Genomic DNA, 23853 nt, shown 5'->3' with positions numbered 1-23853 from the left:
CTAAAAAATGTCATTATTGCCTCTTTGAGCTGTAATTTGACCCCCTTAACATGCTTCAAAACTCACCATATTTGACACACACATCAGGACTGGCAAAAATTGCCATCGAATTAAAAAAAAAAAACCCCCAAAACTCAAAATTGCGCTCTAGCGCCCCCTAGGAACAAAACACAGACAAAACTGCTTGTAACTTCCGTTAGCAATGTTGTAGAGACATGAAACAAAAACCTCTATGTAGGTCTGACTTAACCCTAGATTTCATACATTGGCATCCTTCAGCAAAATTACACAGGAAGTTGGCAAAAACCCCATCAAAACTAAAGTTTCCTAAAAACTGTCATTTTTGCCTCTTTCAGCTGTAATTTGACCCCCTTAAAATGCTTCAAAACTCACCAAACTGGACACACACATCAAAACGGGTGAAAATTGCGATCTAAAAAAAAAAAAAAAAAAAATTGCGCTATAGCTCCCCTATGAATAAAACACAGACACAACTGCTCTTGGGAAGAAAACACAGACAAAACTGCTTGTAACTTCGGGTAGGAATGTTGTAGAGACATGAAACAAAAACCTCTATGTAGGTCTGACTTTCCCCTAAATTTCATACATTGACATCCTTCAGCAAAATTCAACAGGAAGTTGGCAAAAACCCTTTCAAATCAAAAGTTTCCTAAAAAATGTCATTTTTGCCTCTTTCAGCTGTAATTTGACCCCCTTAAAATGCTTCAAAACTCACCAAACTGGACACACACATCAAAACAGGTGAAAATTGCGATCTAATAAAAAAAAAAAAATTGCGCTATAGCTCCCCTATGAATAAAACACAGACACAACTGCTCTTGGGAAGAAAACACAGACAAAACTGCTCGTAACTTCCGTTAGGAATGTCGTAGAGACATGAAACAAAAACCTCTATGTAGGTCTGACTTACCCCTAGATTTCATACATTGACATCTTTCAGCAAAATTCAACAGGAAGTTGGCAAAAAACCCCTTCAAAACAAAAGTTTCCTAAAAAATTTAATTTTTGCCTCTTTGAGCTGTAATTTGACCCCCTTAAAATGCATCAAAACTCACCAAACTGGACACACACATCAAGACGGGTAAATATTGCAATCTAATTAAAAAAAAAAAAAAAAACTCAAAATTGCGCTATAGCGCCCCCTAGGAATAAAACACGGACAAAACTGCTCTTGGGAAGAAAACACAGACAAAACTGCTTGTAACTTCCGGTAGGAATGTCTTAGAGACATGAAACAAAAACCTCTATGTAGGTCTCACTTAGACCTACATTTCATTAATTGACATCCTTCAGCAAAAATCAACAGGAAGTTGGCAATTACCCCTTCACAACAAAAGTTTTGTAAAAACCCGTCACCTTTTTTCAAACATTATCTCTTCTGAGCGCGTTGGTTGTGTCGGCTTCAAACTACCACAGGAGAGAGATTGAACCCTTCTGATTAAAAGTTGACGAACACGTTTTGATTATACGAGACTTCAAAGAACCGATGCGCTGCTGCTGTCTCAAGATGGCCACGTAAAAGCAGGAAGCACCAGCGTGACCACACAATGCAGAGAAGGTAGGTACTGTGCGGGTAAAGATATGTTGACTGGGTGAAAGAAGGAGGCACCAGTTTGACACCAGGATACAGAGAACGTAGGTCATGTGCAGGTAAATATATATATTGTCTGGTTGATGGCAGGAAGCACCAGCGTGTATGGGTGAAAGAAAGAAGCACAAGTGTGACCCCAGGATGCAGGGAAGGTAGGTAATGTGCAGGTAAAGATATGTTGAATGGATAAAGGCAGGAAACACCAGCAAAAGTCGGTCCCGTCTATTGCTGCTTGCAGCTTTAATTATATTGGACCCGGACGTACAGGGTTTCCATAAAGTCTCTTTAACCATTTAAAAAATACATTACAAAGGCAGCTGACTAGATTTGTTCAAATGTAATCAGTGGTTGTCAAAGTTTTTTTTAACCTCATTAAATACACGTCTACACGGGCACCTCTAGTTGCAGGAAGCACACCAAGACGGTGCCCAATTTCTCGCCGTGTTCGGGGTAGCGTGGCCTCATCAATGGTGGCGATGGAACGGAAAACTGAAAGACAAAAGTGATCACAAACTTTAATGACACACTGATTCAAATAGAAGACATCTGGTTAAGCTATCTTGTCAACTGACATTGTGACACATTTTTTAAAATTGTAAAGAGACTTTAAGGACACCATGTGTTATTTCAAGCTTGCGTTAGTAAGAGGGATTTCATAACAAATTCAAACTTGTGCATCCACTTTACAAATGGCGTAATGATTTCGGGCTTCGGCAATTCATCGATTATTTCGATTAGAAAAATAGCTTTAAATTATATTCCGCTGCTTTGATTAATCATTTAATGAGTCCTGTGGTCTGACGGGTCCACAATTCAAATTGATTTTGGAAACTGTGGACGTCGTGTCCTCCTCCGGAACAAAAAGGAAAAGAACCATCTGGATTGTTTTACAGTGGGGCAAAACAGTATTTAGTCAGCCACCGATTGTGCAAGTTCTCCCACTTAAAATGATGACAGAGGTCTGTAATTTTCATCATTGGTACACTTTAACTGTGAGAGACAGAATGTGAAAAAAAAATCCTAAAATTTACATTGTAGGAATTTTAATGAATTTATGTGTAAATTATGGTGGAAAATAAGTATTTGGTCAACCATTCAAAGCTCTCACTGATGGAGGGAGGTTTTGGCTCAAAATCTCACGATACATGGCCCCATTCATTCTTTCCTTAAAACCAGGGATTGATTAACGTGGACCCCAACTTAAACAAGTTGAAAAACTTATTCGGGTGTTACCATTTAGTGGTCAATTGTACGGAATATGTACTGTACTGTGCAAACTACTGATAAAAGTATCAATCAATCAATCAAAGGGGTGTCAAACTCAAATACAGAGTGGGCCAAAATTTCAAACTGAACAAAGCCGCGGGCCAAGGTTGAACAAATTAACCTTCTGCTAGGGACCCAAACAAGTTTTGCATTGAATATTAAACGAGCAAGGCTTGTATAACTTTAAAGTGACATTCAAAATCGATTTTCAAATATTGTAGCATCCCGGAAGAGTTAATGCTGCAAGGTGGGGCATTTGTTCTGTTGTGTTTATGTTGGGTTACGGTGCGGATGTTCTCCCTAAATGTGGTTGTCATTCTTGTTTGGTGTGGGTTCACAGTGTGGCGCATATTTGTAACAGTGTTAAAGTTGTTTATACGGCCACCCTCAGTGTGACCTGTATGGCGGTTGACCAAGTATGCCTTGCATTCACTTGTTTGTGAATGAATGGTTTATTTTGAGCCATGCAAACAAAACAAAAGAATGACATAAAATACAAAAGAAATATATATATACTATATTTTTACACCTACATTGAAAACATTACATGTGACTAATCTTTTGTAGATGTCAAGATTGGCGCAAAAGGGAGAGGGAAGAAGTAAACTTATAAGGTCCCACCCCGATACATATACAATATATATACAATATATAATACAATAATATATTTATATATAATATAATTCAATTCAGTGGTTGCTGCGTAGATGCTATATATTATCTATATATAATACATTTAAATTTAAACACATTTAAATAATACATTTAAATACATTTGAATTTGTGTGTAAAGTCCGCATATAGTATGTGACTGGGCCGACACAATGTTTGTATGGAGATAAAGCGGACGGGACGACAGGTTGTAGAGGACGTTGAACGTTCCCAATGGTGTTGTTTGGGTGGAAATCGAGAGAAATTCAGGAGAATGGTTTCCCCGGGGGATTTCCGGCAAGGGCACTGAAATTCGGGAGTCTCCCGGAAAAGTATGAGTATTAGCGGTGAATGCGGTGTTATAATACCGGCGGGCCAGCTCTATTGTTAATTTGCTATTGCCTCAAGGGCCAAATTCAATTACACGGTGGGCCAAATTTGGCCCGCGGGCCAGAGTTTGACACCCATGCTTAACACGGATCGAACGTCCTATCCCCTTAGCAGAAAAACAGCCCCAAAGCATGATGTTTCCACCCCCATGCTTCACAGTAGGTCTGGTGTTCTTGGGATGCAACTCAGTATTCTTCTTCCTCCAAACACGACGAGTTGAGTTTATACCAAAAAGTTCTATTTTGGTTTCATCTGACCACATGACATTCTCCCAAACCTCTGCTGTATCATCCATGTATCCATTTTGGTATAAACTCAACTCGTCGTGTTTGGAGGAAGAAGAATACTGCGTTGCATCCCAAGAACACCATACCTACTGTGAAGCATGGGGGTGGAAACATCATGCTTTGGGGCTGTTTTTCTGCTAAGGGGACAGCGCGATTGATGAAATGTTGATGCTAATAACACAAAGCAGATATGCAGGCTTTTTTTTTTTCCTTACAAAAAATATATTTGGACTTAGGCTTGAAAATGATGAATATCAAAATAGCTCCTATATCCTTTGCTTTTTCAATGTGCGGCCCTCAGCGGAAAAAGATTGGACAAATCTGATATATATTTTTTCAAAATGAAGTGAAAGACACACAAAGTACCTGTGGTCTGTGAAATGACGTCACCACAAGTCTACATGAAGTTATATACGCGTCTGCAGCGGAATCAGTTTCTCTGAAAATATGAAGCGGCAGTGAGAGTTCTCTTCTCTCCTGAGACATCAGCGGCAAACGCATTAATGCGACTTGAAGAGTAATTTATGGGTTGAGTGGTGTCACTCCAGTTCTTGTCATACATCTCTTACCTAATTGAAAACACTTGGGAAAAATAATAATTTCTCCAGTGGACACGATGCGTGCAGTGCCAATTAATGAGCACTACCAAACACGTACACCGCCCCCAGAACAGTGAGTGTAAGGATTAAAAAAAATAAAATAAAATAAAAATCTACATTTTTAAGAAATTAGCTTTTTGAGGGAGTTCAAATAGAGAGCAAACGTGAAGGGAGGAATTTAGGACTGCGTCATTGAAGGCTCACAGGCCTTTTTTTGGTTGTTTTCTTAAGAAAACAGACAAATGCGTTAGTTGAGAGAACATACGCACTGTAACACAACATAAACACAAACAAATACCCAGAATCCCATGTATCCCTAACTCTTCAGGGCTACATTATAGGGACGGCTTGGCGCAGTAGCAGAGTGGCCGTGCGCAACCTGAGGGTCCGTGGTTCAATCCCCACCTAGTACCAACCTCGTCACATCCGTTGTGTCCTGAGCAAGACACTTCACCCTTGCTCCTGATGGGTGCTGGTTAGCGCCTTGCATGGCAGCTCCCTCCATCAGTGTGTGAATGTGTGTGTGAATGGGTAAATGTGGAAGTCGTGTCAAAGCGCTTTGAGTACCTTGAAGGTTGAAAAGCGCTATGCAAGTACAACCCATTTATCATTATTTATACACCCCGCTACCACCAACTAACCCCCCTCCTCCCCGTGCGTCGGTTGAGGTGGGCGTATAAAGTAGCCCGGAAAAGTTAGGGATGCATGGGATTCTGGGTATTTGTCCTGTTGTGTTTATGTCGTGTTACAGTGCGTATGTTTTCCCGAAATGTGTTTGTCGTTCTTGTTTGGTGTGGGTTCACAGTGTGGCGCATATTAGTAAGAGTGTTAAAGTTGTTTATTCGGCCACCATCAGTGTGAACAAGTATGACTTGCAGTCACTTACGTGTCTGCAGAAGCCACATACATTATGTAAATGGGCTGACAAGCTGTTTGTTACGTTTGTAGAGGGTGTTAAGAGCAATGTCATCACAGAACGCCCTTAATATTGTCGTTTGGTTGAAAATCAGCAGACATTCGAGAGAACAGTTGCCCTGAAATTTGTCAGTCTCCCGGATAAATTGGGATGGTTGGCAATCGGCATTCAATTAAAACTCGCAGGCCGCACTGATATGAAATTTTCATATAAAGGTGCGGGCTGCATGTCTGAGACCCCTGGTTTATACATAGCGCAAAGCAAAAAAAAAACTTTGCACGCCGTGTTATTTCATTTTCAATTTCAAAAGAGTTTTGTGGCTCCCATTGTTTTCTTTATTTTGTAAAACGGGTCAAAATGGCTCTTTGAGTGGTAAAGGTTGCCGACCCCTGACATAGGAGGTGTGATGGTGCCTCCTGATCCTTTATAGATATTGCTCCGATACCAGCAAAAACAAAACAAAAAACATGTATCGGATGATACAAGCTCAGACACAACCCCAAGTTACATTTAAACCAGTGTGGGTGGCACTGGGAGCAGGTGGGTAAAGTGCCTTGCCCAAGGACACAACGGCAATGACTAGGATGGCGGACGCGGGGATCGAACCTGGAACCCTCAAGTTGCTCTACCAACCGAGCTTTACCGCCCCTAAATAGATCTAAATGTCCTCCAATAAGCACACATGCATGGTAGCCGGTAGACCAGACCTGATGCGGCCCATTAAGATTTTCAATCTGGCATCATTTTTTTTATACCTTTATCATCAAAACTGTAGCCGCCATTATGATGTTCACTGCTGTTTTTCAACGACCGTAAGTCTCGGACAGGGGTCTGCAACCTGCGGTTTGTGAGTAATGTATTGCATTGGTTGATATGATAGCATGGAAATGACCTCACAGTTAAGTAATTAGAAGTGCATTCATTTCCAGTTTGTAGTAATAACCAATATTGCTCAAAAAGGTGTCTCAAATCCCAAGTCACTTCACTGTGTCATGACGTGGACTTTGATGAGGTTTGTTTTCCCGTGGTGCAAAGCGACAGGATCGGACATGGCGTGAAGGTAAAAACATGATTTTAATCTTAACTCGAAAAAAAAGGACCAAACGAAAGGCGCTCTCAGCAGAGGTTCAAAAACTTGGCTAAGAAAACAAAACGACCACAAAGGCAAAACTATGGACATAAAACAAAACTTGCAAACTATGGCATGAATAAAGAAAAATTACTTGGAACGAGAAAAGAGCATGAAAAAGGGCAGCATGGATCATCAGCATGAATAACCGCTAACTGCCTGGCAACTACAGGCTTAAATAGAGGTGCGGTGATTAACAACAGGAGCGCGAGTCCAAACGAATCAGGTGCGTAACATGAGGACAGGTGAAAACTAGTGGGTTGCCATGGAAACAAAGCCGGGAATGAAAAAACAGGAACTGACAGAGTGCAAAAACCAAACAGAACATGATCACATTGTAAGAACTTTTTCGATTTACGAGCCACTGAGCAAATAAAAATATGGCTTGGTGTACAAAGATTGTCTGTGTTCACCCGCCCGTTGTGTGCCTCGCAGCACAGCCATTTGTGGCGAGATTGCACTCTCGAGCTGATTCAGTCAGCACAGTTTGCTACTGTGTGCTTTTTAAGTGTTGTTAAGCTTTTTACAGCATTTTTATAGTTGTGCTAGCTCTGTATGAGTCCAAAGAAAGTCACAGACAGGCAATGTGTGGTTTGAAGCATTTAGGAAGTATCCACAGCGTTGTCAACACAGGCTCTTTCTCCTACTTTCCACTGCACACTATGAAGATTAACCTTATCCATCCATTTTCTACTGCTTGTCCCTTTCGGGGTCGCGGGGGCTGCTTGCCAACAATGTACAATAGATTTTTTTTTTTTTTATTCTTAATCATCCTTGCAACTTGGCTGTGAGTATTGCGATTTGAACCCATAGTTCATATTTACATCCGGTTTATTAGTGATTCCTAGAGCCCAAAAAAAGTCTGCGGGCTATAGAGCGTTTTCCGTTCGGGCTCCAGTACTCTGGAATGCAGTTCGAAATGCTACCTCAGTAGAAGCATTTAAGTCTCACCTTAAAACTCATCTGTATACTCTAGCCTTTAAATAGACCTCCTTTTTAGACCAGTTCATCTGCCGCTTCTTTTCTTTTTTCTCCTATGTCTCCCCCTCCCTTGTGGAGGGGGTCCGGTCCGATGACCATGAATGAAGTACTGGCTGTCCACAGTCGAGACCCAGGATGGATCGCTCGTCGGGACCCAGGATGGACCGCTTGGCTGTGTATCGGTTGGGGGCATCTCTACGCTGCTGATCCGCCTCCGCTTGGGATGGTTTCCTGTGGACGGGACTCTTGCTGCTGTCTTGGATCCGCTTTGAACTGAACTCTCGCGGCTGTGTTGGAGCCACTATGAATTGAACTTTCACAGTATCATGTTAGACCCGCTCGACATACATTGCTTTCGGTCCCCTAGAGGAGGGGGTTGCCCACATCTGAGGTCCTCTCCAAGGTTTCTTATAGTCAGCATTGTCACTGGCGTCCCACTGGATGTGAATTCTCCCTGCCCACTGGGTGTGAGTTTTCCTTGCCCTTTTGTGGGTTCTTCCGAGGATGTTGTAGTCGTAATGATTTGTGCAGTCCTTTGAGACATTTGTGATTTGGGGCTATATAAATAAACATTGATTGATTGATTGATTGTTGCTTATGGATAATTGTGCTCAGCCTTCCCGGTAAGGTTTATTCAGGTGTACTGGAGAGGAGGCTATGCCGGATAGTCGAAACTCGGATTCTGGAGGAACAGTGTGGTTTTCGTCCTGGTCGTGGAACTGTAGACCAGCTATATACTCTCTGCAGGGTTCTTGAGGGTGCATGGGAGTTTGCCCAACCAGTCTACATGTGCTTTGTGGACTTGGAGAAGGCATTCGACCGTGTCCCTCGGGAAGTCCTGTGGGGAGTGCTCAGAGAGTATGGGGTATCGGACTGTCTTATTGTGGCGGTCCGCTCCCTGTATGATCAGTGTCAGAACTTGGTCCGCATTGCCGGCAGTAAGTCAAACACATTTCCAGTGAGGGTTGTCCTTTGTCACCGATTCTGTTCATAACTTTTATGGACAGAATTTCTAGGCGCAGTCAAGGCGTTGAGGGGTTTCGGTTTGGTGGCTGCAGGATTAGGTCTCTGCTTTTTGCAGATGATGTGGTCCTGATGGCTTCATCTGACCGGGATCTTCAGCTCTCACTGGATCATTTCGCAGCCGAGTGTGAAGCGACCGGAATGAGAATCAGCACCTCCAAGTCCGAGTCCATGGTTCTTGCCCCGGAAAAGGGTGGAATGCCATCTCAGGGTTGGGAAGGAGACCCTGCCCCAAGTGGAGGAGTTCAAGTACCTAGGAGTCTTGTTCACGAGTGAGGGAAGAGTGGATCGTGAGATCGACAGGCGGATCGGTGCGGCGTCTTCAGTAATGCGGACGTTGTACCAATCGGTTGTGGTGAAGAAGGAGCTGAGCCGGAAGGCAAAGCTCTCAGTTTACCAGTCGATCTACGTTCCCATCCTCACCTATGGTCATGAGTTTTGGGTCATGACCGAAAGGATAAGATCACGGGTACAAGCGGCTGAAATTAGTTTCCTCCGCCGTGTGGCGGGGCTCTCTCTTAGAGATAGGGTGAGAAGCTCTGTCATCCGGGAGGAACTCAAAGTAAAGCCGCTGCTCCTCCACATCGAGAGGAGCCAGATGAGGTGGTTCGGGCATCTGGTCAGGATGTCAACCGAACGCCTCCCTAGGGAGGTGTTTAGGGCACGTCCAACCGGTAGGAGGCCCCAGGGAAGACCCAGGACACGTTGGGAAGACTATGTCACCCGGCTGGCCTGGGAACGCCTCGGGATCCCCCGGGAAGAGCTAGACGAAGATAAGATCACGGGTACAAGCGTCCAAAATGAGTTTCCTCCGCTGCGTGGCGGGGCTCTCCCTTAGAGATAGGGTGAGAAGCTCTGTCATCCGGGAGGAACTCAAAGTAAAGCCGCTGCTCCTCCACATCGAGAGGAGCCAGATGAGGTGGTTCGGGCATCTGGTCAGGATGTCACCCGAACGCCTCCCTAGGGAGGTGTTTAGGGCACGTCCAACCGGTAGGAGGCCCCGGGGAAGACCCGGGACACGTTGGGAAGACTATGTCACCCGGCTGGCCTGGGAACGCCTTGGGATCCCCCGGGAAGAGCTAGACGAAGTGGCTGGGGAGAGGGAAGTCTGGGCTTTCCTGCTTAGGCTGCTGCCCCCGCAACCCGACCTCGGATAAGCGGAAGAAGATGGATGGATGGATAAATGTGCTTCCACATACAAACTTTTGTAATTACGAAACCTGTTGAAGAACAAATTAGGTTTGTAAATGGATAGTACAATTGTGGATAGGCTTCATGAAGATGTGGTAACCCACATATTGTTCTCAATTTCTGCAGTTTCGAAACTGTATTGTACTGTTTTAAACTCTCAAAAGTCCCACGAAGTACATTTCACAGTCCTTTGTAATGCGGCACTGTTGAAATAAGTCATAAATATGAATGTCAACAGATAAGAGGTATATTAAAATTTGAAATGCACATAATCACTGACAGGGAAGCCTGACATTGTAATATCTGCACGCTTGAGGGATTGTCTTTTTCTCTGTCTTCTAAATGGTTGTGTGCTTGAAATGATAATTCCTTAGCAAGTCACCCACGAGCACAAACACATCAAAGTAAACAAAACTGCAACAACTCGTCGTTTTTTATTTTTTTATTTTTTTTATTGGGCATCACAATGTCATTTCATTTTATGAGCGAGTGTTGAATCTATTTTGGCATCCCTCATCGATACAAGTTTAGGGAACATCTCAGGATTCGGACAATTCAAATATGCCGGTGACATATTTGGCTGCGGTCTGTTTGGAGCAGATACAGTGGTGGAGGAAATGGAAACGAGGAAATTCAGACGGAGCTCAGTGAAGGCACAACTGTAGTTTGAGTAAGCAGGGGATTAGAAGCATGCTGTGCAAGGGGATACTTGCAGTTGTTGAGGCCTGCACAAAAGTCACTCACCTACAAGTGACACGGTGTTGTGCAACAGAAAAGCCATAATTTAGGTCAAGCCTTATTTACGCATATTGTGTTGATCTACGATACATTGGTGTATGAAACTTACACACAACTGTATATACAGTACATCTTTTAATTCCTCATTACATTTAAAAACACAATTTTTTAAATACATTATTTTACTGCATACTTATATACCGTATTTCCCGGACCATAGGGTGCACCGGATTATAAGTGGCACTGCCGATGAGCTGGTCTAGTCAGGTCTATTTTCATACAAAAGGCGGAACGGATTATAAGGCGCATTAAAGGGATCACATTTTTTTTGTTTTTCTAAATGTAAAACACTTCCTTGTGGTCTACATAACATGTAATGGTGGTTCTTCGGTCAAAATGTTGCATGGATTATGTTTTACGGATCATCTTCAAGCCGCCTTCTGACAGTCGCTTCTTATTTACGCGGTTCACCTGCGGCAGCTTCTTTTCCGCGCCATCTTTGTGTAGCGTGCAAGGACGGGAGTGGAAGAAGTGTCAAAAGATGGAGCTAACTGTGTTATTGACATTCAGACTTTAATTAAATCAACAACAGAGCAGCATTTCCTCATCCGTGGCTCACTAGTCCAACAACAACAATGCCGGAAATGGGTCTTGTGAAAAACCTTCAGACAGGAACTCTCTAATAACCAAAGTTCCTTGGGTGAATAATGTAAAATCACTACACCGGTATGTTTTAGCGCTTTCATGGCGAGTTTACTAACGGATATAAGTAAAAACTTTCCACCACTTTATATCAGAAATGGCAACAGCGGTGGATATATTTCCCATAAAAGAAGATGGAGAAAAAGAAGAAGCTTATCGGCTACGGTCTCGTCACGGACTACAAAGGCGGAAATTTTCTGGACTTATGCAGATCCCAAATACAGATCAGCAGGCACTAGAAGGTAAGAAAAGTTGCTTTTGCAAAAACGCTAGATAATATGTCTTATCTTATACACACACCATAATGATACTCGTATATTGAAGCACAGTACAATTTATCATGCGGTGCGGCTTCGTAGCTTACCAAAATCGTACTAAAAAATGTTGATAAATTTTTGAGCGCAGTGTAATGTTCTATATTTTCAACGGAACATATACAATTGTGGTGTTCTTTACTTAAGTCATTTACAGTCTACACATATCTCTTATGTGTGACTGCACTCATATTGCAGTCTACACGTATCTCTTATGTGTGACTTCCATCTACTGGTCACACTTCTCATTTCACTATGTATCAAATAAAATAGCGTCGAGGTCGGTCAGCACAACCAAAATTATTCCATACATTAGGTGCACCCGGTTATAAGGCACACTTTTGAGTTTTGAGAAAATTTAAGGATTTTTAGTGCACCTTGTATATATATATATATATATATATATATATATATATACACACATATATATAAACGTATATCTCTGATACTATACATATAACATATATGTATGTGTATATTTATTTATTAGGTCGGTCAAAAATAACGAGCGAACTTGTGATTAATTAAAAAATAAATTATGGTAGTAATCATGTATATACACAGATTAATCACACCATTTATTTTGACTGTGCATGTTCCTTTAACTTAACCGAAGATGGTTACCTGAAAGGTGTGTGTGTGTGTATATATATATATATTTCTGAAGAAAAGACCCAAATATTTGTACGCACATGCCATATTACTCTCAGAATGTCAACCAGAAACATATTTTAATGTTTGATTGATTAATTGATACTTTTATTAGTAGATTGCACAGTTCAGTACATATTCCGTACAATTGACCACTAAATGGTAACACCCGAATAAGTTTTTCAACTTGTTTAAGTCGGGGTCCACGTTAATCAATTCATGGTTTTTTGCAAGTATTTTCACAAAACTTAGTCACAGCATTATCTTTGGTTCTTCAAGACTGTAATTTTGGAGTGAATTTGCTAGGAAACACACCAGTTAGAGTCTCTTCACTCAATTTTGCACTGATGTATGCATTGATCTGATCACTGCCCACATACAGTGGTTAAAGTAAAAAAAAGAGCTTGTACAGTCAAAATAAATTGTATGATTAATCAAAGTGTGTTCATGATCAATGCAATGATTATATTTTTTGTTCATCAATGTAGGTAAAAGCAAGCCATCATCAGCGCAGATCAACTAACTTATAACAGTAAGTTCACGCTGAAGACAGTGATTTTCCCCACAGTGCACGAGACCATAACCCTTCCTTTCCTTCCGGATCACATGCCTTCAACTCTGAATCGGCAATCACCATTAGAATGGTGGAGGGCTGACGTGAAAGGAAAATGATTAAAATCTGTTCCATGATTGAAGTTCACTGACCTTTTTTTGAACAAATGTCTCTTTAAAAAGGCGACAGTAAATGTCAAACTATTCCTTTCTCTTCTACTGGAAGCGCTGAAGGGTCCAGTCCACACTTTTTCATCTGGACAGCGATATCAAACAGGTAGTCGTAGCATTCACACCTACAAAACACAAGACAATGACATACAAATGCTTGAAGTTAACAAGATTCTCAAAGTTGAAAGTACTGAGCGGTAAATGCTCACATGGTTTTGGCTTTTTCCCAAGACTCGCCCCACACATAGACACCATGTCTCCGGACGAGGACGGCGCATGAATCAGGGTATTCGTCCATAGCCTGAACCATTCTTCCTTTCAAGTCCTTCTCTTCCGGGGTATTCTCAATAATAGGCACCACCAGGTTGTCATCATATCTGCAGCACACAATAAGACATTTCACCCATCAGTAAGTGTCAGCCACACTTGACAGCTATTCACCTCGAAGCTTGACACTGTCCTGTCACACAGTCAGTCAAGTGAAAAGATCAAATCACATTTTATGGTTCCAAAATAAAAATTCTTGAGAACTTCATGCAGATTTGATTTTAGGAGGGTGGAGTAGGTCATAGAAATGCTGTCAAGTAACTCATGGGATCAAAGCCATACCTCCCCTCAATCCTCAAAACATCATAGAGTGCATTGATTATGAGACAATGTTGTAAAAGCTCTGTGAGTACCTTAAAGGGAAACATTATCACAATTTCAAAAGGGTTAAAAACAATAAAAATCAGTTCCCAGTGGCTTGTTTTATTTTTTGATTTTTTTTTCAAAATTTTACACCTCCCGGAATATCCCTAAAAGAAGCTTTAAAGTTCTTGATTTTTTTTGCCATGAGACTGTCCATTTCCCTGTGACGTCATACAGGGCTGCCAATACAAACATTATGGCGGTTACCACAGCAAGATATAGCGACATTAGCTCGGATTCAGACTCGGATTTCAGCGGCTTAAGCGATTCAACAGATTATGCATGTATTGAAACAGATGGTCGGAGTATGGAGGTAGATAGCGAAAACGAAATTGAAGAAGAAATTGAAGCTATTGAGCGAATAGCTATTGACGCTATTCGGCCATAGCATGGGTGTACCTAATGAAGTGGCACATTGCATGGCTGCCTTATTAGCATCGCCGGTAAAATGTGCAGACCAAATAATCAGGACTTTCGCATCTTGTGACACTGGAGCAACTTAAATCCGTCGATTGGTAAGTGTTTGTTTAGCATTAAATGTGGGTATCTAGTTTCAAATGTAAATACAGCTAGCGTAAATAGCATGTTAGCATCGATTAGCATAGCATGTTAGCATTGATTAGCTGGCAGTCATGCTGCGACCAAATATGTCTGATTAGCACATAAGTCAACAACATCAACAAAACTCACTTTTGTGATTTCGTTGACTTAATCGTTGCAAATGCGTCTGCAGGTTATCCATACATCTCTGTGCCATGTCTGTCTTAGCATCGCCGGTCAAATGTGAAGACACTCTGGCAAATTAAATGGGGGTCTGGCGGCAGATTTCTTGCCAGTGGTGCAACTTGAATCCCTCCCTGTTAGTGTTGTTACACCCTCCGACAACACACCGACGAGGCATGATGTCTCCAAGGTTCCAAAAAATTGGTGAAAAAATGGAAAATAACAGAGCTGAGACCCGGTGTTTGTAATGTGAAATGAAAATGGCGGGTGTATTACCTCGGAGACGTCACGTTCTTACGTCATCGCTAAAAGATCGATAAACAGAAAGGCGTTTAATTTGCCAAAATTCACCCATTTAGAGTTCGGAAATCGGTTAAAAAAATACATGGTCTTTTTCTGCAACATCAAGGTATATATTGACGCTTGCATAGGTTTGGTGATAATGTTTCCCTTTAAAAAGAGGGAAAGAAAAGTGCTTTAAATGGAGCCCATTTGTTATCATTCTATTGTATGTGATGCAAATAAAACGAGCATAGTGCTCCACAACACTAACTTTACTGCAAATACTTTGAAATGTCAAAATACAGAAATGGTGTGTAGTAGGGCTGGGCTAAATGGCCTTTTTTTTAATATCTCGATATTTTAGGCCATATCGAGATACACAATATCAATCTCGATATTGGTCTTTACATTCAAACACACAAATGGAAATGAACGGGCACGGCTTGGCGCGGTCATATATCCCAGCATGCACCGCGCGCTTCTTCTCCTATGGGGGAAAATGAAATCGGCGGCTGCTTACCGTAGTTGTGAGACCTGCTGTGGCTCAATATTGGTCCATATATAAGGCGGCCCGGATTATAAGGCGCACTGTCAGCTTTTGAGAACATTTTAGGTGCACTTTATAGTGCGGAAAATACGCCACTCATTTTAAACTTCCATGCAGAGAAGGAAATCACAACTAAGTCAACTGACCAAAACTGTATTTATTTAACAGTTATTAAGAGGTGACTTTTCAAATGATGCTACATATTAGAAGTAATGCTACTTTTGGTAATAACGCTTGTGCCCCACACTTGAAAAATTAAAGTTTTCTATTCGACATGTTCCCGCTTGAAGCCAAACCACCGCAAGACGATGGACCCTGTGCTGTTTTCCTTGGGAATTAAAGTCCTACTGAAATGAGATTTTCTTATTTAAACGGGGATAGCAGGTCCATTTTATGTGTCATACTTGATCATTTCGCGATATTACCATATTTTTGCTGAAAGGATTTAGTAGAGAACATCGACGATAAAGTTCGCAACTTTTGGTCGCTAATAAAAAAGCCTTGCCTGTACCGGAAGTAGCAGACGATTGTGCGCGTGACGTCACTGGTTGTAGAGCTCCTCACATCTGAACATTGTTTACAATCATAGCCACCAGCAGCCAGAGCGATTCGGACCGAGAAAGCGACAATTTCCCCATTAATTTGAGCGAGGATGAAAGATTTGTGGATGAGGAAAGTGAGAGTGAAGGATTAAAAAAAAAAAAAAAAGTTAAAAAAAAAAAAAAGGCGAGGACAGTGGAGCGATTCAGATGTTATTAGACACATTTACTAGGATAATTCTGGAAAATCCCTTATCTGCTTATTGTGTTACTAGTGTTTTAGTGAGATTATATCAGGGGTGTCAAACTCAAATACAGAGTGGGCCAAAATTTTAAACTGAACAAAGCCGCGGGGCAAGGTTGAACGAGTTAACCTTTTAATAGATAGATAGATATATAGATAGATAGATAGATAGTACTTTATTGATTCCTTCAGGAGAGTTCCTTCAGGAAAATTAAAATTCCAGCAGCAGTGTACAGAGTTGAGATCAATTTAAAAAAAAGTAAATAATGGGGGTTTAAAAGAAAACAAAATAGAGAAATATTACAAAAAGAATAAAAACAATGGGAATAACAATATAACAGTAAAATAAGAATATAACAAACCAAAGTAGGCAGTAGTGACTATGTTATGAAAACGTATTGCACTGTTAATGTTTTGCATCCCCTGTCATCCTAGTACCCCCTGTCCCCCGTCCCAGAGAGGAGTTGTACAGTCTAATGGCGTGTGGGACAAAGGAGTTTTTGAGTCTATTAGTCCTGCACTTGGGATGAAGCAGTCTAGAACTGAACAGGCTCCTCTGGCTGCTGATAACACTATGCAGAGGGTGACTGGCATCATCCAGGATGCTCACTAGTTTGTCCACAGTCCTCTTCTCTGCCACCGTCGCCAGTGAGTCCAGTTTCATTCCCATTGTAGAACCGGCCCGCCTGATCAGTTTCTCAAGTCTGGAGCTGTCCTTCTTAGATGTACTGCCCCCCCAGCACACTAGCATGTAGAACAGAACACTGGCAACCACAGACTGGTAGTACATCCACAGGAGTTTTCTACAAATGTTGAAGGAGTGCAGTCTCCTGAGGAAGTACAGCCTGCTCTGTCCTTTCTTGTACTGGTGGTCCGTGTTAACAGTCCAGTCCAGCTTATTGTCCACCCAAACCCCGAGGTACTTGAATGAGTCCACGGTCTGTACCTCAACTCCCTCGATCACAATAAGTTGTGACCTAATAGGGACCCAAATAAGTTTAGCAATGAATATTGAACAAGCATGGCTTAAATAGGGCAGCATGGTGGAACAGGGGTTAGTGCATCCGCCCCACAATACGAAGGTCCTGAGTAATCCTGGGTTCAATCCCGGGCTCGGGATCTTTCTGTGTGGAGTTTGCATGTTCTCCCCGTGACTTACTGGGCACTCGGGCTCCCTCCCATGCAACAGGCAGAGCTTATATAACGTAATATAATACGGCAACGTAATAGTTTTTTTTATCACACTCAATTTTTTACTGCATGCCATTGGTAAGCGCAGGGGTGAGAAGAGGTTTTGAAATTATTAGCGCCTGATTAATTTTTCCGCATGCTTTGAATAAGCGCAGGAGTGAGAGGAGGTTTTAAATTAATTAGCGCCCCGGCGGCTATTCTAGGAAATACGGTATTCATGTATTACATTTAACCTATTATTTGCACACTATTGACAAATGATGCACAGAAAATTCAGTCGTTTTAAATAGAAACCGAAACCGGGTGTTGTGATGAAATATCCATTTCCGCTGGTGACTGCGGCTTTCTGGCGCACACGAGTGACGTAGCTTGCCCAAAGCTGACGGAAAAAAGTCACAGTCCCTTGTTTTTGAAGACTAACTTTTTGCAGTGTATATTTATTGATTAATACTTAAACCAAATATGAATGTAAGTTCATAAACTGTGAAAAGAAATGCAACAATACAATATTCAGTGTTGATTTTTTGTGGACATGTTCCATAAATATTTTTGTTTAATGCTAGCTCTCATGCTAATCCTTTTATTTTCCCTTTTTTGTGCCTTTGTGCCAAGTTTGGTTTTTCTGTTCATATTCCATTTTGTGGGGCGGTATAGCTCGGTTGGTAGAGCGGCCGTGCCAGCAAATTGAGGGTTGCAGGTTCGATCCCCGCTTACACCATCCTAGTCACTGCCGTTGTGTCCTTGGGCAAGACACTTTACCCACCTGCTCCCAGTGCCACCCACACTGGTTTGAATGTAACTTAGATATTGGGTTTCACTATGTAAAGCGCTTTGAGTCACTTGAGAAAAGCGCTATATAAATACAATTCACATTCACTTCACATACAGGTTGGATAGCGTTTATACTAAATTCACATTTGAAACGATCAGATTCCAATCGGACTCAGGACTACCTCCTGATGTGGCCTGAATCTCATGCCAAAAGATCAGATTTGAAGCACTTTGGAGCATTTAGACTCGCAAAAAAAAATCTAAGCTATGTCACTTGAGGGCAAAAAAAATCTGAGTTGGTGTGCAGTGTAAGCGTGGCCTAAAAGGCTGTGAATACAAGATAATCCTTAACTGATCAACACGTTAAAAAAGCCTAATTGTTCCAGCTTGATTACATACCGATAGTTGGTGCCTGTGGTGCCCTTACGGATTCCCTTTATCATCTCCTGATGTGTTATTCTGAACTCCTTGCCAGTGTACAGCAGTGTTGCCATGACAGCAGCTTTGGAGTGGGTGTGGATAACTGCCTGTGCCCCTGTGGAAGAGTTAAGATTTTGAGTTTGAGGGTGTTCCATTCTTGGAAAAAAAGAAACAAATGTATAAAAGAACTTAATGCATGAATGTCCATTTGGAAAGGCAAATTTATTTAGAAAGTAATGATAAATTAAGTCCTTCAATTACTGTATCTCCTTGAATTGCCGCAGGGCATATAGTATGCGCCTGCCTTGAATTACTGCTGGGTCAAACTCGCTTCCCAAAATAATTAGCGCGTGCTTAGTATTACCGCCTGGTAGAGATGCGCGGATAGGCAAGTATATCATCCGCAACCGCAAAACCAAAGTCGTCATCCACCCGCCGTCCACCCGAACCAACATTTAAAATACACCAGTGGTCGGCCGCCTTTACCACTCACAGAGTATATAAACCTGTTTCACTGAGTAATGAAGTCAATCGGAGCCACTAATGTTCTCACGACTATCCAATAGCGTTCATCCTGATGACAACAATAAGGGTGTGCTGTGAAGCCATTGCCTTAGACACCTTCAACAACATGTGCGAACCGATTGTTGGACCGGCAACATGTTGTGTGCAGCTTCCGCAATTACACACTCAAAATTAAAAGGCATACTGGGTGATACAGAGTACACTGATGGTTGTGATATAAACAACTTAAACACTTACTAATATGCGCCACGCTGTGAAGCCACACAATACAAGATTGACAAACACATTTCGGGAGAACATCCTCACAGTAACACAACATAAACGCAACACAACAAATACCCACAATCCTTTGTATCCGTGGGACTTCCTGAATATATTCTACACCCCCGCACCCCCAACCCCGCCCACCTTACCGTCGCACGGGGGGTAGGGGGCCTTGCTGCTAGCGAGGTGTATAAAATAGTCAGGAAGTGTCATGAATACAAAGGATTCTGGGTATTTGTTGTGTTGCGTTTATGTTGTGTTACTGTGAGGATGTTCTCCCGAAATGTGTTTGTCATTCTTAATTGGTGTGGCTTCACAGCGTGGCGCATATTACTAAGAGTGTTAAGATTGTTTATATCACAACCATTAGTGTACTCTGTGTCACCTAGTATGTCTTGCAGTCGTGTGCGCGTGCGTGTTGCCGCGGAAGCCACACACAACATGATGCTGGACTGACAAGCAGATCGTACATGTTGTAGAGGGTGACAAAGCCAATGGCTTCATAGCACGCCCTAATACGTAGAAACTGGGTGACTGCCAGCAGTCATTCAAAAGAATAATAGCGTCTCCTATTGTTTTCTTCGCTTCATGACACGGGTCTTAAATGGCTCTTTGAATGGCAAAAGATACCGATCCCAGAACCATGTATATCAAATATTCCGGATGGTTCAACCGCCACCCGCCCGAATCTAATTAAAATCTATTTTTTCGTCATGTCAACCGCCCGACCCGCGGATGAGACCGCAAACCGTGCATCTCTACCGCCCGGTCAAACTCGTGACGTCACGAGTGACACTTCCCCTGTCATAATTTCCAGAATGGAGGAGGCTGATTTCAATAATTTGAAATCGCATAAAGGGAAGAGATTAAGAGCTATTGAGTAGGATTTAAGGTCCAAGGTTACATCACACTCAAATTTTTACTGCATACCTTTGGTAAGTGCCGGAGTGAGAAGAGGCTTTAAAAATAATTAGCGCACGCTTACTTTTACCGCATGCCTTTGGTAAGCGCAGGAGTGAGAAGAGGTTTTAAATTAATTAGCGCCCCGGCGGCAATTCAAGGAAATACGGTAAATCCTCTGACATTCCCCCTTAGCTGGGTGGACGTCTGCAAACACAAAAGGCAACGGACATTAATTCACTGATGCCACATGTAGCTCAAGTCAATATTACAGATAAGATCCTGTGCACACATGTATCTCATTTACAACCATTGCAATTACTCCAAGCACTATTTGCATGACTACCCCACACATCATATTACACATGCAGTGTATTCAATTTGTCTCAGTGTTTAATGTCACCAATTGATACTTATGTAAAAACAATCTCACTTCTCATCGTATATGCGTTCATAAAGAGCGGAGTGCATTGGCTCTTCTTGAGTTTCTTCCAGACAGGTGGACAGCTGATGTCTCTCTCCTCCACATCACAGACAAACATGTCTTCTGGCTGTGTTAACACACAAAAATCAGATCGATTCTGGCACATTTTCCACAAAGTATGCTGGCATGGAACATTAGATTTTCGACTGACCTGTATTCTCTCTTTCTGAACCCCTGAAGGCGCAATGTAGATGTGCTCTCTGCAGAGGACAACAAAAAAACAAGGCTGCGTGTTAAAACGGATATACGAGATAAGATAGCAGACATCACAGTGAATATTGAAAAAACGCAAACAATCAAGAGATGTACTGCTGTCAACATTTGTTGAGATTTCAACTTCGTTCAGAAGCTTATTAGCTCAGGAAAAACCCATTCTAATAACAAATCTGTACTTTATGAAACGGTGCTTGACCTGGTACCTAACAAATGGATAACATACACATTTTGTTAGGGAAACAACATTTTTTTTATTTTTACATAATTTTTTTACACTCACGTTTGACAGACTAATAATTTAAATACTTCAATAATGGTAATAAATTAAATGTATTAAAAAATAAGAAATACAATCCTTAACAAATTGTCATTATTACTGCAAGAAAACCTACAACAACACAGAACACGGAGAATGTTAAAACAAAAAAACCTACTTGCTTGTCTTGTAATATTAATGCTCACAATTCTGGGGTTCGTAAATGCACCTCGCTCGCCGTGACCGTGAATGGTGCACATTGAGGAAATGCTGTGTTGTGTAGGGCTGTAGGTGGTTTGTTAAAGCCAGCAATATAGTTCAAAAAGAGCATCAGACTGTGTAATTACTTCCTAGATCAGGGGTCGGGAACCTTTTTGGCTGAGAGAGCCAAAAAGCCAAATATTTCAAAATGTATTTCAGTAAGAGCCATATCATTTTTTTTAACACTGAACACAACTAAACGCGTGCATTTTTAAGTAAGACCAACATTTCTAGGGTATAAGAGGTTTCTTATTCTTTGTAATACCATTGTTATTCTGAAGCTAACTGTGGAGGGGGCGTGGCCTGCGGGCCTGCAGCGAACTGGGGTGTGCCAGGACAGGCCTCGAAATCAGCAACAGGTGCGTAGATGGTCCACCAGGGCCTTGATATCTAATCACCTGTCGCTCTGTTATAAACAGCAGCCAGTAGGAAAGACAGGGTTGGGGCTGGAGCCAGAGCGCAAGCGAGAACGAAAGACAAAAATACAATTGCTGGACAGCAACTGAGAGACCTATTGAAAAATAAAACAATATTGTAACCCTGAAACAGGCTCTCATTTCGGTGCTTGGTGGTCTGAAGAACCCACAGAGGGGCAAGCCCCACACTAACCAATAATAAATAAATAACTTCTTACCATTACGCAACTTCTTGAACAGGTGCGGTAGAAAACGGATGGATGGAATAAAAATGCATGAGAATGTTTTCTATTTTGAAAGTTACTTTTAACACTGTGAATACAAGTGGAATTATTCATTACTTATCATGTTAAGCAATGTCAGCTCAGATTTATCAAAAGAGCCACATCTGGCTCGCGAGCCATAGGTTCCCTACCCCTGTCCTAGATGTTACTTACTGAATATCAGCATCAAGCACGTGTTGCAGGTGGCTGAGTCTGCATTCATTTAGCACCGAAATAAGGCACCAATAGGTACTTTTTTTCAGTCTGATTACTACCGTTTACTTTGGTACTCATCTCTTCTCAGGAAGGGTCTTGGTAGATCTCCAGCAAACAGTCACAGTTTTATGAATCCCAATTGTTTGGTCTACATTAGGGATGAAAATACTCCACCGCTCAGTTGACCTGAAGGTTTGGAGCATGTGTGTTGCTCAGATCATATGTTCTCACTTATCAGTTTGGAGCAAGTCATACGCATCATGATGCGAAATAGTATGATTCCTGCTTTAACAGACTTGAGGACGAAACTGTGGATTTGGCCAATAAAAACAGCCTTCCCGGTAAGGTTTATTCAGGTGTACTGGAGAGGAGGCTTCGCCGGATAGTCGAACCTCGGATTCAGGAGGAACAGTGTGGTTTTCGTCCTGGTCGTGGAACTGTGGACCAGCTCTATACTCTCGGCAGGGTTCTTGAGGGTGCATGGGAGTTTGCCCAACCAGTCTACATGTGCTTTGTGGACTTGGAGAAGGCATTCGACCGTGTCCCTCGGGAAGTCCTGTGGGGAGTGCTTAGAGAGTATGGGGTATCGGACTGTCTTATTGTGGCAGTCCGCTCCCTGTATGATCAGTGTCAGAGCTTGGTCCGCATTGCTGGCAGTAAGTCGGACACGTTTCCAGTGAGGGTTGGACTTCGCCAAGGCTGTCCTTTGTCACCGATTCTGTTCATAACTTTTATGGACAGAATTTCTAGGCACAGCCAAGGCGTTGAGGGGTTCCGGTTTGGTGGCCACGGGATTAGGTCTCTGCTTTTTGCAGATGATGTAGTCCTGATGGCTTCATCTGGCCGGGATCTTCAGCTCTCACTGGATCGGTTCGCAGCCGAGTGTGAAGCGGCCGGAATGAGAATCAGCACCTCCAAGTCCAAGTCCATGGTTCTCGCCCGGAAAAGGGTGGAGTGCCATCTCCGGGTTGGGGAGGAGACCCTGCCCCAAGTGGAGGAGTTCAAGTACCTAGGAGTCTTGTTCACGAGTGGGGGAAGAGTGGATCGGTGCGGCGTCTTCTGTAATGCAGACGTTGTATCGATCCGTTGTGGTGAAGAAGGAGCTGAGCCGGAAGGCAAAGCTCTCAATTTACCGGTCGATCTACGTTCCCATCCTCACCTATGGTCATGAGCTTTGGGTCATGACCGAAAGGATAAGATCACGGGTACAAGCGGCCGAAATGAGTTTCCTCCGCCGGGTGGTGGGGCTCTCCCTTAGAGATAGGGTGAGAAGCTCTGCCATCCGGGAGGAGCTCAACGTAAAGCCGCTGCTCTTCCACATCGAGAGGAGCCAGATGAAGTGGTTCGGGCATCTGGTCAGGATGCCACCCGAACGCCTCCCTAGGGATGTGTTTAGGGCACGTCCAGCTGGTAGGAGGCCACGGGGAAGACCCAGGACACGTTGGGAAGACTATATCTCCCGGCTGGCCTGG

At 42.5% G+C, this 23853-nt stretch overlaps 1 protein-coding gene across 3 annotated transcripts in view; it reads right to left on the bottom strand.

Annotated features, from left to right (window-relative positions):
- Nucleotides 1–1828: 1828 nt before the first annotated feature.
- Nucleotides 1829–23853, bottom strand: part of apip (APAF1 interacting protein) — an 81667-nt gene continuing 59642 nt past the window's right edge. For all 3 annotated transcript variants that reach the window (XM_061887394.1, XM_061887396.1, XM_061887395.1), the window contains exons 4-9: nt 20905–20953; nt 20703–20820; nt 18560–18695; nt 13383–13550; nt 13156–13298; nt 1829–2101 (exon numbers count right to left, since the gene is read on the bottom strand). In XM_061887394.1, coding sequence (XP_061743378.1) covers nt 13199–13298; nt 13383–13550; nt 18560–18695; nt 20703–20820; nt 20905–20953 — 571 coding nt within the window. In that variant the 3' untranslated portion in view covers nt 1829–2101; nt 13156–13198. The remainder of the gene's footprint in view (nt 2102–13155; nt 13299–13382; nt 13551–18559; nt 18696–20702; nt 20821–20904; nt 20954–23853) is intronic.

Source organism: Nerophis ophidion, linkage group LG25 (genome assembly GCF_033978795.1).
Source record: "Nerophis ophidion isolate RoL-2023_Sa linkage group LG25, RoL_Noph_v1.0, whole genome shotgun sequence".
Taxonomy (NCBI): Eukaryota; Metazoa; Chordata; class Actinopteri; order Syngnathiformes; family Syngnathidae; genus Nerophis; species Nerophis ophidion.
This window is presented reverse-complemented; position numbering and strand designations above follow the sequence as displayed.